The 16,686-nt window shown below is 41.0% G+C and overlaps 1 protein-coding gene across 3 annotated transcripts in view; it reads right to left on the reverse strand.

Annotated features, from left to right (window-relative positions):
- Window positions 1–16,686, reverse strand: part of LOC117530714 (testican-2-like) — a 255,415-nt gene that overhangs the window by 23,877 nt on the left and 214,852 nt on the right. For all 3 annotated transcript variants that reach the window (XM_034193608.1, XM_034193607.1, XM_034193609.1), the window contains 2 exons: window positions 7,410–7,509; window positions 6,181–6,295 (listed from right to left, as the gene is read on the reverse strand). In XM_034193608.1, coding sequence (XP_034049499.1) covers window positions 6,181–6,295; window positions 7,410–7,509 — 215 coding nt within the window. The remainder of the gene's footprint in view (window positions 1–6,180; window positions 6,296–7,409; window positions 7,510–16,686) is intronic.

Consider the following 16,686-nt stretch of genomic DNA (forward strand, 5'->3'; position numbering starts at 1 on the left):
ACAGCTAGTACACTCCCCCACAGCCCAAAGATTACCCAGTGAGATGTTGGCACAACCATCCTGATGTTGGTAAACATGAGGCCAGGAAACCCTTAGATCTCCTGGTCCTCAAAAGGCCCAAGCCCTTCCCACACCCCAAGCACCACAGTCCACGCCTAAAATACAAGACACCCAGAAAAGAACCAGGGGATTCACTACACCCAGGAATTCCATCTCCCTCCAAACCCATAGACTAACTGCTAACTGTCCTACAAGTACTATGTGCATGACTAAGATATGGTTATATGGAGACTGCATAGGGTATCTATAGGACAAAAAAGGTAGGTCTAACCAAAAAGCAAGCGTGCCCCAACCCCCCGTAACCCCAGCAGCATTCACCTGTTTTGAGCTAGTGGTAGACCAAACACTGACAGCCCAACATCCACAAGGAACCAAAGCAATACCAAGATATGGAGCCATGTGGGAACATGTTGAGGCTGGCTCTGTGGTGGGGGGGGGGTTCTGTGGCAGTTGCTCATTTCTCCAACCTAGGTGGGCATAGCTCACCACAAGAGGGAGTGATAGGCAGAGTTTAAACTCTGTCTTCAGAAACGTCAGGGCTAGGGTCTTGGTTATGAACACATAGGTGGGAAACAGACTTTAAATTCCATTTTACCTTCTAATATATTTCCAAATAACCAAAGGCAGACATGTTTTGAGTGTTATTGGAGACAAATTTAGCTGAAATTTAGGAGAAACAACACACCTCATGGACCTCTCCCTCCCAACAGATGCCAGTCATCTCAATCCATCTCTAGTGTGATCTCTCCTGTGGCATGCTGTACCTGGGAGCTGTGGTGGATTTTTGCTAAAGCCATCTCCACACAGCTGTTCTGCCCAGTCAGCGCATCAATACTCACTCACTGTTCACTGATCTAATTGGCTTTGTGGCTCTTGTTTGTGAAATCTACATGGGGAAGAGCTTAATCAAGCAGAGCGTGGCCACTAACAGCTCATCCAGGTTTCAAATGCTAGAACTGACAACCTTGTGCAATTTATTCTTCTGTTGTTCCCCAATGGCACATGTCCAAACATAGCAAAACAGACGCGAAAAAAACATGTAAAATAAGTGTCAACCGTGCCAGAATGTACGTAGCATGACCACATAGCATACGTGTAATAACATGATTTATTAATAGTTGTTTAGTTAATTTTTTTGTTTAGTGTTTGATATCTAAAAATGTGTACCTGAGTGGTAAAACCACAAAAAAAATTAAAAAATACAACGTGCATGTGGGTGGCTGGACTCCTGGGTAGGCTCATGGGTAATTCTGATGCTATATAAAGAGGTGCATAGACCACAGATATACTAGATAGGCAAGAGTGGATCGCGGCCCCACCATCTTGAAAGGTTGAACCGCTGCAGCTGTCAGTGGAAAATGCATGCTCTGCACTTGTAATCACTGTCAATTCTCTGGCTGACTTCTCTGCCGTTATTTACATTTAAGACGTGAAAACTTGTGCTTAGGTCAATTCAGATACGTTGATTCGATTTCTGAAGTCAAATTTAACTGTTGATCGTTTCTCCCTATAAGGCTGCGAATGGAGCGTAAAGTGGAGCTCCTGTCAATAGAAAACTCATGTCAACAGTTCTCTTTTTTCTATCTGTGCTTTGACAGCAAAGGATTAGAATGAAATCATGTGCAGAAGAGGCAAAACAGGCGGTAAAGCCAGACCTTCCGTGCTGGATTGCAGTTTCCAGTCAGCCATGTCCACTGTCTGCTGGGGGTTGGGGTGGGTGGCGAGGCGTCTGTGTTTGAGTGTTTGGCCGGGGGGAACCTTGCGCTGGCCGGCGCCGCCGCTTGGGATAGTCACAGTGGGAAGACTTGTATCATTCCCCATCACCTGCAGCTGGCGGTCCGCAATGACAAGGAGCTCATCAGCGGTATATTGCCAGTCAGTTTGGGGATCTCGGCAGGAGATTTCTATTCTACGTGCCATTTGCAGCCTTATAGGGAGAAATGATCAACAGCTATGATAAATCTGACTTCAGAAATCGAATCTATGTATCTGAATTGACCTGAATTGAGCAAAGTTTTCATGTCTTAAATGTAAATAACAGCAGAGAAGTCGGCCAGAGAATCCACAGTGATTACAAGTGCAGAGCATGCATTTTCCACTGACAGCTGCACTGGTTCAACCTTTCAAGATGGGCGGGTCAGCGCTCCGCTCGGGGCAGGCCTTTTCTACAGGTCTTGCCTATCTAGTAAATCTGTAGCGTAGACTCTCAGTAGATGTGCAGTGGTACACAATGCAGTGCAAGTGCCTTTGGTAGTTTCCACCCAACCCATTTGTCAGCCTTGCGCTTGCCTCCTCTAGATCAGTAGCCATCTGGTGTGTTACTGTTGCTTATCACTAGACTACCAACACCTAGGTCTAAACTGCAGCATTGTCTGTCACTGTCTAAAGAGTGCATCACTCAGACACAGCTTACCTAAGAGGGTTTATGACACCCCTACACTTTGCACACAGCAACACACTAGTGCATAGGAGTCTGAAAGTGAATTGTCCACAATAATGAACAAAATCACAGTAATAACTAACTAATTACTGCAGTTTGTACAATATTTTAACATCACTTTTATCCTGTCATATGGTTGGGACTGTAATGAGGTGGGCCAGTGAATTTAGTTTTCACAGGTAGTATGGCGTTAACAAACAAAATCTTCATACATGATGTCACTAATGTTGATCATACCAGTCACTGTGACTACCAACATTTTGTCTTTTCCGACTGCTAATTTCACACGAACGCATGCTGTGCATTTTAGTCACCAAATCTCTTTCCTCTGCAGTAAACCACTCACTTCTGTGTTCTTCCTCTAAATAGTGAAACACCAGGTTCCAGTGCATCTAGGCTGTTAAAGGGTAAAAGAGATGACAGTCTGACTGGTTAATTTCATGATATCAAATCAAATCAGTTTTATTTATATAGCGCCAAATCACAACAATAGTTGCCCCAAGGCGCTTTATATTGCAAGGCAAAAGCCATACAATAATTACAGAAAAACCCCAATGGTCAAAACGACCCCCTATGAGCAAGCACTTGGCGACAGTGGGAAGGAAAAACTCCCTTTTAACAGGAAGATACCTCCAGCAGAACCAGGCTCAGGGAGGGGCAGTCTTCTGCTGGGACTGGTTGGGGCTGAGGGAGAGAACCAGGAAAAAGACATGCTGTGGAAGACAGCAGAGATCAATCACTAATGATTAAATGCAGAGTGGTGCGTACAGAGCAAAAAGAGAAATAAACACTCAGTGCATCATGGGAACCCCCCAGCAGTCTAAGTCTATAGCAGCATAACTAAGGGATGGTTCAGGGTCACCTGATCCAGCCCTAACTATAAGCTTTAGCAAAAAGGAAAGGATATGACCACAAAATGCCAATGAATAACGTACCAGAATGATGCCCCTAGAGCGCCAAACCAGCCCCTTTGCATCCTGTGCCTTTATTTGTGCTGATATTACAGGTTCCTTAAATAGTAATATCCACTTGTACATGCACCAAATTGATTTGCACCATCTGTGTAACTTATTTTTGCACCCACTGTCAACGTTGAGGATCTCAGTGGTTGTATATCGGTGTATTTAAGCACCATGGTGAACTGGTGGCCTTCACAGGATATACCCTGGACTTCCGACTGTACACTGGGACACGTTCCAGGCATTCATGACCTTCAAGCGATGACATTTAGGATCTTCGTAGATCTACATTTCACTGAAAAATCAGTCATAAATGACTGACCTCTTAGCAGAATTTGTGACTACATTCTGTGAAGCAACATACTGCTTTTCCTTCAGTGCTTGCTAGAAAGGAATGAAGCCAATGCTCGACATAAAAGGTATTTTGAATCTGGCATGCAAAGATAATATAATGGCATAGTTTGCAATCTGATTTGTCCTTGTTGCTGCAGGAAGTTGAAGGAAAGATGAAGCCAGTATTCCATATGGAGTCCCTCAGGGTAAGCATTTGATCCTCTACTAATTTATATATGGTTCCACCTGACTTCATCATTTAATATGTTATGCTCAGTGAATTGCTGTTACCAAATATTGAATGGTACTTTCTATGTTTAAATGACAAAATAGAGGTTTTTTAAGTACGATCCTGATGCTTTGAGACATCAGATTAAGTATTTGTAAGTGAATGGTACTTAAAATCTCACAGTCCAGCTCTGCTGACGACATGTCGGCCTCTGTTCTACACAGTGGTCTGTTGGTGGAGCGGCACTAAAACCACACCTGCTCACAACACAGACACACTGCTGAGGACATCAGGGACTGTCCTGGGGTAGAAATCTGGACACACTGAAGCAGGATGATGGCCAGATTCCTGGACATCATGACAAATCCTGTCAACCACTGGATGGCACTCTGGACAGCAGCGGGAGCACCTTCACTCAGAGGTCCATCATGCCTCACTGCACCACTGAAAGACACCCAAAGTCCTTCTTGCCCCCTTCACAAGTCTCCACCACACAATGACACGATGGCCCCACACCAACATCAGTCTCCGGTGTCCCTTCACAACCCCTACTTGAATAGTTGGATGATTGCCACGTCATGGTAGTCACTTTATTATATTACTTTTATATATGAAGCTTACATGGAACATTACTACTCCCATATACAACAAGGAATCAAGGCTGTGGAACAAAAACAAAAACCAGAATTAAACTGATATATCATGAAGAACAAAAATATAACCAGAATATATATATATATTTTTAATGTTCCAGAACAAAGCATTTTTGTGAACTGCTAATTGCAACCAAGTAATAACATTATTTTTAAAAATTCATTACAAATTAAAATATTTTCTGCTTCTGTCTTCCTCTGAATATCGTGAACATCTCTGAATGGTGGAGAGGAATTTACTAGCACCACGCGATTAAAGTAAAATTTGGTGTAGTCTCCCTGTTTCCAACCAGAGGAGGTAAATATTGTGCTTTATTATATGGTATGGGATTTTGCCAACTTCTGATTGGCCGATTCGCCACTTGGCTGGTGGAGCCGAGTAGACCCCGCGTGCGAAAAGAGTACACCTCGCGTGCAGCGTAGCGCTAACTAATCGAGCGACGCCTTCTATCAATAACGACCAATCAGATAACGTGATACAATGCCTACTTTGGCTGTCAGTTTGTTGACAAGATGGCAGAAAACAGGTTTGCGTCTGTTAGCGACGCTGACTTAAAATGAATTTTACACGAAAAAGATGCGAAGAACACCCGCAGAAATACACAGTCAGCAGCCAACCTGTTTCGCAAGTACGTCACTGAAAAGGGACATGTGCCCAACTTTGAAACTTATGACAGACGGATGCTTGACAGAGTACTTGGTCGATTTTATGCGGAAGCTAGACAGACGAACGGCGAACTCTATAAGAAAACAAGCCTGATGACTCTTCGTCACGGACTTAACAGGCATCTCCAGTCGATCGATGGGATGCCAGTTGGTGCAGTATGACAGTAATAATAAAGAGTTGAAACTTGAGATTGATTTTTCAGTTTTAGTATGTTTGACAAACTCCCAATTTTCTTGTTTACCATATAATAAAGCAGTTATAGACTTTTGATGAGGTGAACCCCAAGCGATGAACCCCAAGGCCTCGGTGAACCCCATCCTGACCAGGTCCGCATAATCATGGGTACACCTCATCAAAAGTCTATAATTGTATAATGTACTTTATAAATATCAGCCTCAGATATCAGCTTCATCAATTTTTGATGAACAGGATAACAAGTAAAGACAAATAATGTTGAAAATCATTAGCTAGCTACAGTTAGGTTAGCTTGTCAACTGTGGCGTTAGCGGCAGACTGTAGAGTCAAAATTAGTCTATAACAATAGATATTTCCTGAAAGACACATACTGTTATGTCACACAGTCTTACAAGGAACATTATTAATCTGTGTTTCTTTTGGTTCTGACCAGTTTGGGAATGATAAATTTAAGGACAAACTAAAAATAGTTAGCTAACCTCCTGTTCCACTAAACAATGCACCTAGCGTAACTTGTGGGAGGTGTGTGTCAAAGTCCAAAGATTTCTGATTCTGTTGTTGAAATGAATGACAGACACATGAGGTGGGAAGTAAACCAAAACTTGAGAAGCACAAATATAAGACAGGAAGGAAAATGTACTTGCCCCGTTTTGTATCGGTGTTTGTAACAGTAACAGACGCTGTGGCACAAGGACAAAAGCCAGCGCACATCACGCTCACGTCTTTGCCTGTCAGGCAAGCTTGCTGCTCCAGTTTGCACTTAAAAGAGATAGAGAGAGAATGAAAATATTTATGTGGGAGAGTGCAGAAAAAATGAGAGATTGTTGATCCAGATGAGACAAAGCAAGGTGCTAAGAATGAGCTGTCATTTCCCGCTGTCTTTCAATGCAAGGTCAAATATTAAAAGGAAATATAAATCTAGAAAGGCGCCTGGCAGCGGCGGGTGTACGACGGCGCCTCTCAAAGCGACGTCAGTCATTAATCAGACGGCCACATTAAGTCGGTGCACTTGTCCTCCTGCAAGCAGTGATGAACTGTGCTGCCCCGCTGGACCCACGTGTGTGTCGGCACAGCAGGAAACAGCACCGGGAGGACTCCTCTCATTATTTAAAACCGTCACGCGGCCACGCTACATTTTTCTTTTCTCCACTTTGTGGTGACAGGAGGCAGTAAGAAAGCAGGACAAAATCAGATTTAGGATGAATGCATGCACACATAGTTGCAGGATTGTTTTACAAAACAGTAGTATCTGTGTGCATGAAGACTGTACGAACTACAGCAAGCTGACATTTGATCCTAATGACCTTGACATCTGGCTGACCTTGCCGGAGAAATTGTGGGATCCATCTAAGCGTCTGCCACATTTGGTCCAATCTGTGTTGAAATCCAAATTCAGTGACCTTTGCCAAAGTGTATTCTTTGAGACCAATAATGGAAATAGCTAAAGTATGGGCCAGATTTGGTGCATACTGGAGTACCCCATTGACCTTGACTCCAGTGACTGTCCTTTGGTAAATTTGATTTTACCTAGGTAATTCCAGAACCCATATATGTGTGCCAAGTTTGGTGCAAAATTTAGTGATTTTTTTAAAATCTTGACCATTGACCCCACTGACCTTGACTCCAATTATTGGCCTTTGGTAAATTTGATTTTATGTGGGAAATTCCATAATCAGTCTACGTATTTGCACCAAGTTCAGAGGACAGTGGGGTGTAGGTGGGGGTGGGAGGGAATCAAAATGTTGACCTTTGACCCCAGTGATATTCCAGAGATGTTTGGTGGAAATCTCACGAAGGACCTGGGGGAGGGGTAGGGGGAACAGACAGACAAACAAACCTTGCTCAGATTATGGTGAAATTATTTATGTCTTACCGCTGAGGCGTAGTTGTGTCCATCAGAACCACATACAGGTGAGGACGCAGCAACAGGACAAGACTTACAGCTGCTCTCCTTCTGCTCCATCTGTTTGACCCTGAGGACGAAAATATATCAGGTAAAGTGTCTATAAAAAATAGTAGGACATACATAAAAAAAAACAATCAATCAAAATCCTCAAACCTCAAAAGACACTCATCTTACATCTTTGGCACCAACTCATAAAAATGAATTCTTTGTGTTTCAGTGATATACTGTACGGTTCATATTTGATCACTTCTGTCCAAAATGAATCTACTTTATCCTCAACTAACAAACAACCTTTCAGCCACCTTTCAGTAGGCGCCAAGCTGTTAACGTTCAACAGTTATGACCTGGATCTTGACCTTTTAATGTCAACAAACATCAAAGATCATGTGACCTAAATTCCATATATTGTTACACACTCAGTCTCTCCAATCGCAGCCATTGGAGCTTGTTACTCCTCCAGAGCTGTGATGAGTGTCGTGGTGGTAATACTTAAATATATTATATAAACAAAAGCACTCAGAGATTTCCGACGTCTGTCAATCCGGATCTGGATCACCTCCAAAATTCAGTGGAGTCTTCCATGGTCGAATATTTATCTGTGGTGCAAATTTGGTGAGAATCCATGAAGTTGTTTTGACATAATCCTTCAAAGCCTATAAAGAGAAACTTGATCCAGAATCCAGATCAGGATCACCTCCAAAATTTAATGGAGTTTTCCATGGCCGAATATCTATCTGTGGTGCAAATTTTGTGAGAATCTGTGAAACAGTTTTGTTGGAATCCTTCAAAGCCTATACAAAGTTAAACTTGATCCAGAATCCAGATCTGGAACACCTCCAAAATGATTGGAGTCTTCCATGGTCTAATATCTATCTGTGGTGAAAATTTTGTCAAAATCCGTGCAGTAGTTTTGTTGGAATCTTGCTAACAGTCAGACAAATAAATAAATAGTTATCTTTTATGAAGCTAAACCGATAAACCACCCAAAAAATTATCGGAAGCAATCGATAACTGATAATAGTTTCAGTATTGTCTCCGGTACACTTGCAACTAACAAGCTGAATCATTTCTGATAGCGTCACAAGTAACCACAGACCCAAACAATGAGTCAGCACTTCTGCCTTTGTGCACCCTGCTGGAAGCGCCTGTTTACTACATAACTTGCAGCATTGACACAGTTGAGAGGAGCAGCGAAGCTCAACTCTCTACTCAATAGCAGTGTCGCCATGAGGCGGAGGTCTTGGAAAATAAAGCAGTGCTGGCTTATGGTTTTGATTTATAAATAAAATTAATATGGATAGAATAACTCCATTAATGTCAATTCTGTCATTTGTACAAAGTTAAAATATAACATATATCTTTTAATTTTAACAATGCACTAATTCTGAAGTTTTGTAACAAACGCAGACAGATGCCAAAGGGATTATGGGTAAATTGTTGACTCATTTGGTTGACTCATTCATTCTATGTAAAAACCAACACATTAATGTGATGTGTGTGTGCTTTTGTAAAATATGCCATTTTTTTAATTTGTAAAAAAAAGGCATTTGCAAAACAAAGCCAAGTTGTGATTAGATATATAAAACCGGTGTCAAAATAAATAGAACACTGCCATCTACTGGTGTCCAGACACTTAGTACATAGGGCGAATACTGCCATGAGCACTATTGGCCAGTAGATGGCAGTAGAGACCGTGAAAACGTGCCAAAACAAAATTCCGGATAATCCGTGTCTGCTGCATTTAAGATGCGTGGAATATAATGAACGCAAACTGAATTTGAGACATCTTATACGAGGTCTATTAGATAATAAACCAACCCTTTTATTATTTTTTTTTAACTATATGGATTTGAATGACGTGCGATTACACCAATCATGCTTGAACCCTCCTGCGCATGCGTGAGTTTTTTCACGCGTGTCGGTGACGTCATTTACCTGTGGGCAGGCCTTGAGTGAGATGTGGTCCCGCCCTCTCAGCTGAATTCCTTTGTTTCACACGCTGCTCGAGACGGCGCGCGTTGCTTTATCAAATTTTTTTCTGGACCTGTGAGGAATATCCGAGTGGACACTATTCGAGAAATTAAGCTGGTTTTCGGTGAAAAGTTTAACGGCTGATGAGAGATTATGGGGTGTTTCTGTCGCTGTAAGGACTTCCCATGCAGCGGGACGTCGTGTAGCGCTTCCAGGCGCTGTCGTCGGCCTGTTTCGACCTGAAACCATCCTAATTTAAGGCATAATTCACCCAGGACGTCGTGAGAGAACAGAGAAGATTCAGAAGAGGCCGGCATGAGGACTTTATGCGGACATTCCACTGTTTAAGGACATTTTTTAATGAAAGACGTGCGCGCAAATTCGCCGAGTCGTTTCCGTGACGACTCGGCAAATCTGTGTGCGCCGACTTCTTCTGAAAGTTCTCTCTTCTCTGACGACTTCCTGGATCAACAGAGCCTGAAATGTGGAAGTTTTCAACTTGAAACGGCGAGACGCTGCCGCCTCGAAGCGCAGATCACCGTCAGGCGCCGTGGACCGTCCGTACAGCGACACTACCAGACCAAAATCTCTCATCAGCCGTTAAAATTTTTACCGAAAACCAGCTGAATTTATTGAATGGTGTCCACTCGGTTGTGCCTTACAGTTTTGAAAAAATTTTGATCAAACAAAGCAGCAGTCTCTGAGCCATTCCTAAACAATGAAAAAATCGACGAGAGGGTGGGCGACTCCTCACTCAAAGACTGCCCACAGGCGAATGACGTAACCGACAGGCGTGAAAAAACTCTTGCATGCCCACGAGGGTTCAAGCATGTCTGATGTAATCACACGTGATTCAAATCCATATGTTTTTTGAAAAAATAATAAGGTCGGATACTTTTCTAATAGACCTTGTATATTACTCTGGAACAAAGACAACAGACAGTGTTTGACATAAGCAAAACGTTAAAGAGCAAACAGGAATCGATTGCAATGATTCCAATTGAAAATAATGGAGAAGCAACCTGAGCTTCTTCTGGCATTTTTTCATAAAACAAACACAATAACAACATCTATAAACCCAGAGAATATATTCACAAGCGTTTTAGGCACAATATACAAAGAGTTTAATGCTGTTGTCCGTGTGGAGGCTGATCAGAGCGTCTCAAATGCATTTCTTTTGTCGTGAATGTACTGAGATTACCCATAATGCGCCTGGACACAGCATGTCCACACTAAAACCTTAAAAATTAGTAGATTACTATAAAACTAAAACATATATCTGCTATTTTCACTTTATAAAACTTCAGATGTGACGTTAATTTAAATAACTTGTCTGAAATTAGTTTGGTTAAAATTTTAACCATAACTTAAAACTGTATGCCTATGGATGACTTGGATGATATTGCCAGTGTGTCAGTATGGGGTCAAAAGAAACGAGCTTTTTTCTTTTTTTGTAACCAGTTTTCCTTTGCTTGCAGATGATAGGGTGTTTTTTTGGGGGGGGGGGATCAACTCTCCTTTGTTTGTAGAGAATAGAACTGCACATCTACTACAAAACATTTAACAGGTAGATACTCAACTGATTTTAGACTTAATAAATGTTTAACTGTTAAGCTTTGTTTACCACACCTACAAAAATATGTTAGTGGTCTAAAAATTATTGGACCAAAACTTAGAAGATAATTGGTCTGATAATTGTTTTCAAAGTTATCTGAAAAGCTAATCCGATAATGAAAACATTAGCTTCGATAATTAGCGGATTAGTGGAACTGTGCCCACCACTGATCCAGATGACAAATAATGGCACTGTATGTAAATAATATAATTTCAGAAACATTTGCCTATTTTTCACCATACAAACATAGTTCATTCAGATAACTTGCATAGAATATTTAATGCAACAGCAATACTAGTTTTGAGTGTGGCGGTTTGGCTTGTCTCCCCTGTTTGCTTGTCAGATTTGGAAGTGATGATTAGATATACAGTGCATCCACAAAGTATTCACAGTGCTTCACTTTTTCCACATTTTGTTATGTTACAGCCAGTGATGCCGGTAACGCGTTACTTAGTAACGCGTTACTTAGTAACGCGTTACTTAGTAACGCGTTACTTAGTAACGCGTTACTCTAATCTGACCACTTTTTTTAGTAACGAGTAATCTAACGCGTTAATCTGTCCAAATCAGTAATCAGATTAAAGTTACTTCTCCATGTCACTGTGCGTTACTATTATTTTTCATTGTGGGTCGATAGCAGCATTAAACTTGGTCTGTGGGCAGGAGGTCGGGGTTTGACTGAACTGCCCACTTTAAGTGAGCTGTGAGCTTTTCATCCGCGTTTTTTTTGCAGCTGCTCGACTCGTCCTCACCTCTTAAAGCGCGGTGATCAGCACACCTGCACTGAGCTTTACAAAGACATTTTTATACTTTTTTCCTCCTTTATTTAGAATTCTGAGCTGAGCTGCTCTGTATCTGGTCATTAAAAACAGCTGATCCTCCGCGACGCGTCAACAACTAACACTATTTTCCACTCAAATGCACCTAAACTCTCTTTCTGAGGACCACATCATGTGAAAACACAATAAAACTTTCTTACCTGTAAATCTGGTCATGTTTTCTGCATAAATAAATGTAATCCATTCTTTGTGCTCAAACGCCAAAGCAGGGGCGAATCCAGATGGAATGGGGGCGTGGGGCAAGGATGTGCCCCCCTCCCAACACCCCTAGATTAAAGGTCCAGTTTTGAAGCTGTTTTTTACTACAACTACTAATATTGCTTAAAATAATAATAATTTCGACAAGTAAAATGTTTAGAGAGAATTTAAATGTTAGAAAAATGTTAGAATTTAATAGTTACATTTATAAAAAATGTAGGTTCGAAATTGCAAGTTTTACTGTTACAGTGCTGTCAACAGTTAAATATGAGGTCAAGAAAGAGGTCTTTATTTTACTTTTTATAAAACAAGTATTTATTTTCATTGAAGTCAAGAAAAGGTGACTATAAAGTGAATTTTGGCAAAACAGGTATCATTGTCATGTTGAGGTGGCAGAAGGTTGTTGTCGACAGCTGGGAAAAGTAACTAAAAAAGTAACTAGTAATCTAACTTAGTTACTTTTACAATTGAGTAATCAGTAAAGTAACTAAGTTACTTTTTCAAGGAGTAATCAGTAATCAGTAATTGGATTACTTTTTCAAAGTAACTGTGGCAACACTGGTTACAGTCGTATTCCAAAATGGAGTCAATTCATTTTTTTCCCCTCAAAATTCTACTTACGACACCCCATAATGACAACATCAAAAAAGGCCTTTTTGTTGTATTTTTTGCAGATTTATTAAAAATATCTTAAAACTTTAAAGTAAACTTTAAAATGAAATAAAAAACTAAGAAATCGCATATACGTAAGTATTCACACCCTTTGCTCAGTGCTTTGTTGATGCACCTTTGGCAGCAATTACAGCCTCAAGTCTTCTTGAATATGATGCCACAGGTTTGGCGCACCTACGTTTGGGCAGTTTTGCCCAGTCCTCTTTGCAGCACCTCTCAAGCTCCATCAGGTTGGATCCAAACCTCTTCCATTTATGGATGATGGAGGTCACTGTACTGATTGGGACCTTCAAAGCAGCAGAAATATTTCTGTACCCTTTCCCAGAATTATGCTTTGAGACAATCCTGTCTCAGAGGCCTACAGACAATTCCTATCACTTCATGCTTGGTTTGTACTCTGACATCATGCACTGTCAACTGTAGGACCTTATATGTAGACAGGTGTGTGCCTTTCTAAATCATGTCCAATGAACTGAATTTACCATAGGTGGACTCCAATTGAGTTGTAGAAACATCTTGTGGATGAACAGTGGAAAGAGGATCCACCTCAGCTCAATTTTGAGATTCATGGCAAAGGCTGTGAATACTTATGTACGTGTGGTTTTGTAGGTTTATATATATATATATATATATATATATATATATATATATATATATATATATATATATATATATATATATATATATTTCATGTTATTATTATGGGGTGTTGTGAGTAGAATTTTGAGGAAAAAAATTTAATCCATTTTGGAATAAGGCTGCTACATAACAAAATGTGAAAAAAGGGAATACTTTCCAGATGCACTGTCCATATGTGAGGCAGCAGGCAGGGGTCAAATTTCATAATTTTGTTTTGTGGTCCAATGTCCATCCAACATGGCACATATATGGAGGTAGGGGTTCTGGATTTGCACAAGTGAGGTCAAATTTGTCAAAAGTCAATCACTGGAGTCACGGTCATTAGGGTCAAAGGTCAAAATTTAAGTTTTTCCACTCCAATTTACACCAAACCTGGCAAATATTTGGAGGTGGGTCCTAGAATTTTCCAGCAAAGTCAAATTTGTCAAAGGTCAATCATTGCGATCAAGGTCATTAGGGTCAAAACTCAAAATTTACATTTTTCACTTTGATTTGCACATTTGGAGGTAGGTCTTGAAATTTGTCAAAGGTTAATCATTGGGATCAAGGTCATGTCTACCTGTCTGTTTATTGGCCCACTCCTCAGAGCTTCTTTTGATGATTTATACCAAATGTCATTGAAGGTTGACCCCAAAATTACTCTTTGAGAATTAATTTTTGCAAAGGTCAAGTTCAAGGAATTTGATTATTCGATTTGGACCGATCCAATTGGCGGACTTCAGAACTGTCCTGGCAAGGTGAGTGAGACATCAATAATTTGGGTGAAGGTCAAGATCATTAGGTCAAATGTCAGACTGCTACAGCCCTTATTTTCTCCATGCCCACGGGTCGCACTACCTCGTAGTTATAAAGGCATTCTTCCCTCATTTATATCACTTCGGCATCATCACAGCAACAGAACAACATCAGTCTGATTTTAATCACCAGAAACGTTTACACGCCAAACTCCATAAACCCCTCTGGCTTGCTTTTCTTTCACACAGTGATTGACTTCATGTTTGGTGAGCACAGCCATTAGCCGCTGCTGCTACTTAATGATGCTCAGGTGCTTTGGTGCGCTTGCTTATTGGCTGCTATTCGACACAGTCTCATCTTTGTAGTGATTCTGCAAATGAAGCACTTCATTGAAAAAGATAAACGCCTGTCGGTGCAAATTGGGTTTTCAGGTAGTAATAACTCAGCCCATTAATTATTTTCAGACTGTGACCCCACTCATTTATTGAGCAGTGGAAGGAGAATGGATAAGGAAATGCTTGAAACAAAAAAGGGCCTTAGTGGAAATAAACACATTTGCATTAATAATAATAAATAAGTAAAAGAAATTCTGTGCTATTTCTTGCTTTCAGCTACTCGTGTGTTTCCGTTTCCCGTGATTAGTCCGTACCGCGGACTCTCATGCTGCCTTATTAGCAACATGGGGAGTATTAAGTTTTACATGAGAATTGAAGTACACAGTGGGCTCGGTGTCTGCAGAACATCGTTGCTAGGTGACTGGATGTTCCCTTGTTCCCTTTACAAAATGGTGCTTTCAGCGTTATTATGTATTAACAAAAAGGTGAAATAAAGATAAAGCTGCAAGATTTACAGGCTCCCACAAGTTTAAAAAGTCTGACAATTATGTTACAGCGGCACTGCATCAAAAATAACCCAGATTAGAATTATATCTGTAAACGAAGTGCATACATGGATATGTGTGGACTCTATATTGGAACTTTAGAACTTGCCAACTCCCACTGGTGGGTGATGGGGCATCTTGGGTGGAGGTTGGAGATCCATCTGGGTTAGGGTGAGCTATGGGTCCCTCAGTGGTCGTAGTCGCACTGACACAATCACAGACTTACTAACGTAGTCTATTTCACCGGGATGTGAAGCTTTAACCTCATTGCCTTGGATGAAATAAACGCAGAGCGCAGACAAAAAAAACTCTGCGTGTAGTGTGACGGCCAAGCGGTTAGTGTGCTTTTTTTCAAAACAGAAGGTTTTTGGTTCAGGGCCACCCTTGCCAGTTCTCCATGTAATTTGGAGCTGTTTCAGGAAGGGTATCTGGTGTAAAATATGTGACTATTTGATTTTTTTTTTTTCTAAATCAGCTCTTTAATTTGGAATTCTTATATTGGTGTTTTGTATAGTGCATATTATTATTATTATTATTATTATTATTATTATTATTATTATTATTATTATTATTACTAGTGTAGTGCCTGTATGAAGTTTGTATTCCTGTACAAAATTGGGAACTCAAGTAGATTTTTCGTGGATGGTCGTATGAGGCTGTGTTTGAAGGTGGGGTTACTCTTATATCTTATTAACAGACAAAGTGTACATTTTTTAAGACATGGTTGACACTGAGATACAAAGTGACTCGTAAATACAGTTATTTTAAGAAAAAGACTGACATTCATCCAACATGGTGAGACATATATACTAGAGATACACATAGAGATATAGGAAGGAATAAACACAGGTAGCGTACTTGAAGCACAAACATATGGATGCGAATATAGTAGTTATAGGTATGGTGGGGCCTACATCACTTCCGCCGCCATTTTGGATCGTCGCTGAAAACAAACTGTACACGCATTCACAACCATTGCTGATATAGTCACCTTTTCCGCTGTTTATTCGCAAAGTCCTGCCGATTTGGTCATGCCAAATGGCATATGAGTATGTAGAGAGCCTTGATAGGTGTGCAAAAGTTGCCGCAGTTAAAGTTGTTGCAGTTAAAAAGCTCGTAGTTGGATCTCGGGATTGAGCTGATGGCCCGCCGCGAGGCGAGCTGCCGTCTGTCCCAGCCCCTGCCTCTCGGCGCCCCCTCAATGGTCTTACCTGAGTGTAACGCGGGGTCTGAAGCATTTACTTTGAAAAAAGTAAATGTGTGTGTTCAAAGCAGGCGCGGTCGCCTGAATACCCCAGCTAGGAATAATGGAATAGGACTCCGGGTCTATTTTGTGGGTTTTCTTTCTCTGAACTGGGGCCATGATTAAGAGGGACGGCCAGGGGCATTCGTATTGTGCCGCTAGAGGTGAAATTCTTGGATTGGTGCAAGACGGACGAAAGTGAAAGCATTTGCTAAGAATGCTTTCATTAATCAAGAACGAAAGTCGGAGGTTCGAAGACAATCAGATACCGTCGTAGTTCCGACCATAAACAGTGCCAACTAGCGATCCGGCGGCGTTATTCCCATTGATAGCAGCCAGCCATTTATCCCTTCATTTGTGGCACTTTTGTGGCACTTTGGGAGCTTGAAAAAAAACACACACTTTTCGATCATTAACTTATCGTGGTTGGTACATCCAACTGCATATGTATA

This window comes from Thalassophryne amazonica, chromosome 18 (assembly GCF_902500255.1).
Source record: "Thalassophryne amazonica chromosome 18, fThaAma1.1, whole genome shotgun sequence".
Classification (NCBI taxonomy): domain Eukaryota; kingdom Metazoa; phylum Chordata; class Actinopteri; order Batrachoidiformes; family Batrachoididae; genus Thalassophryne; species Thalassophryne amazonica.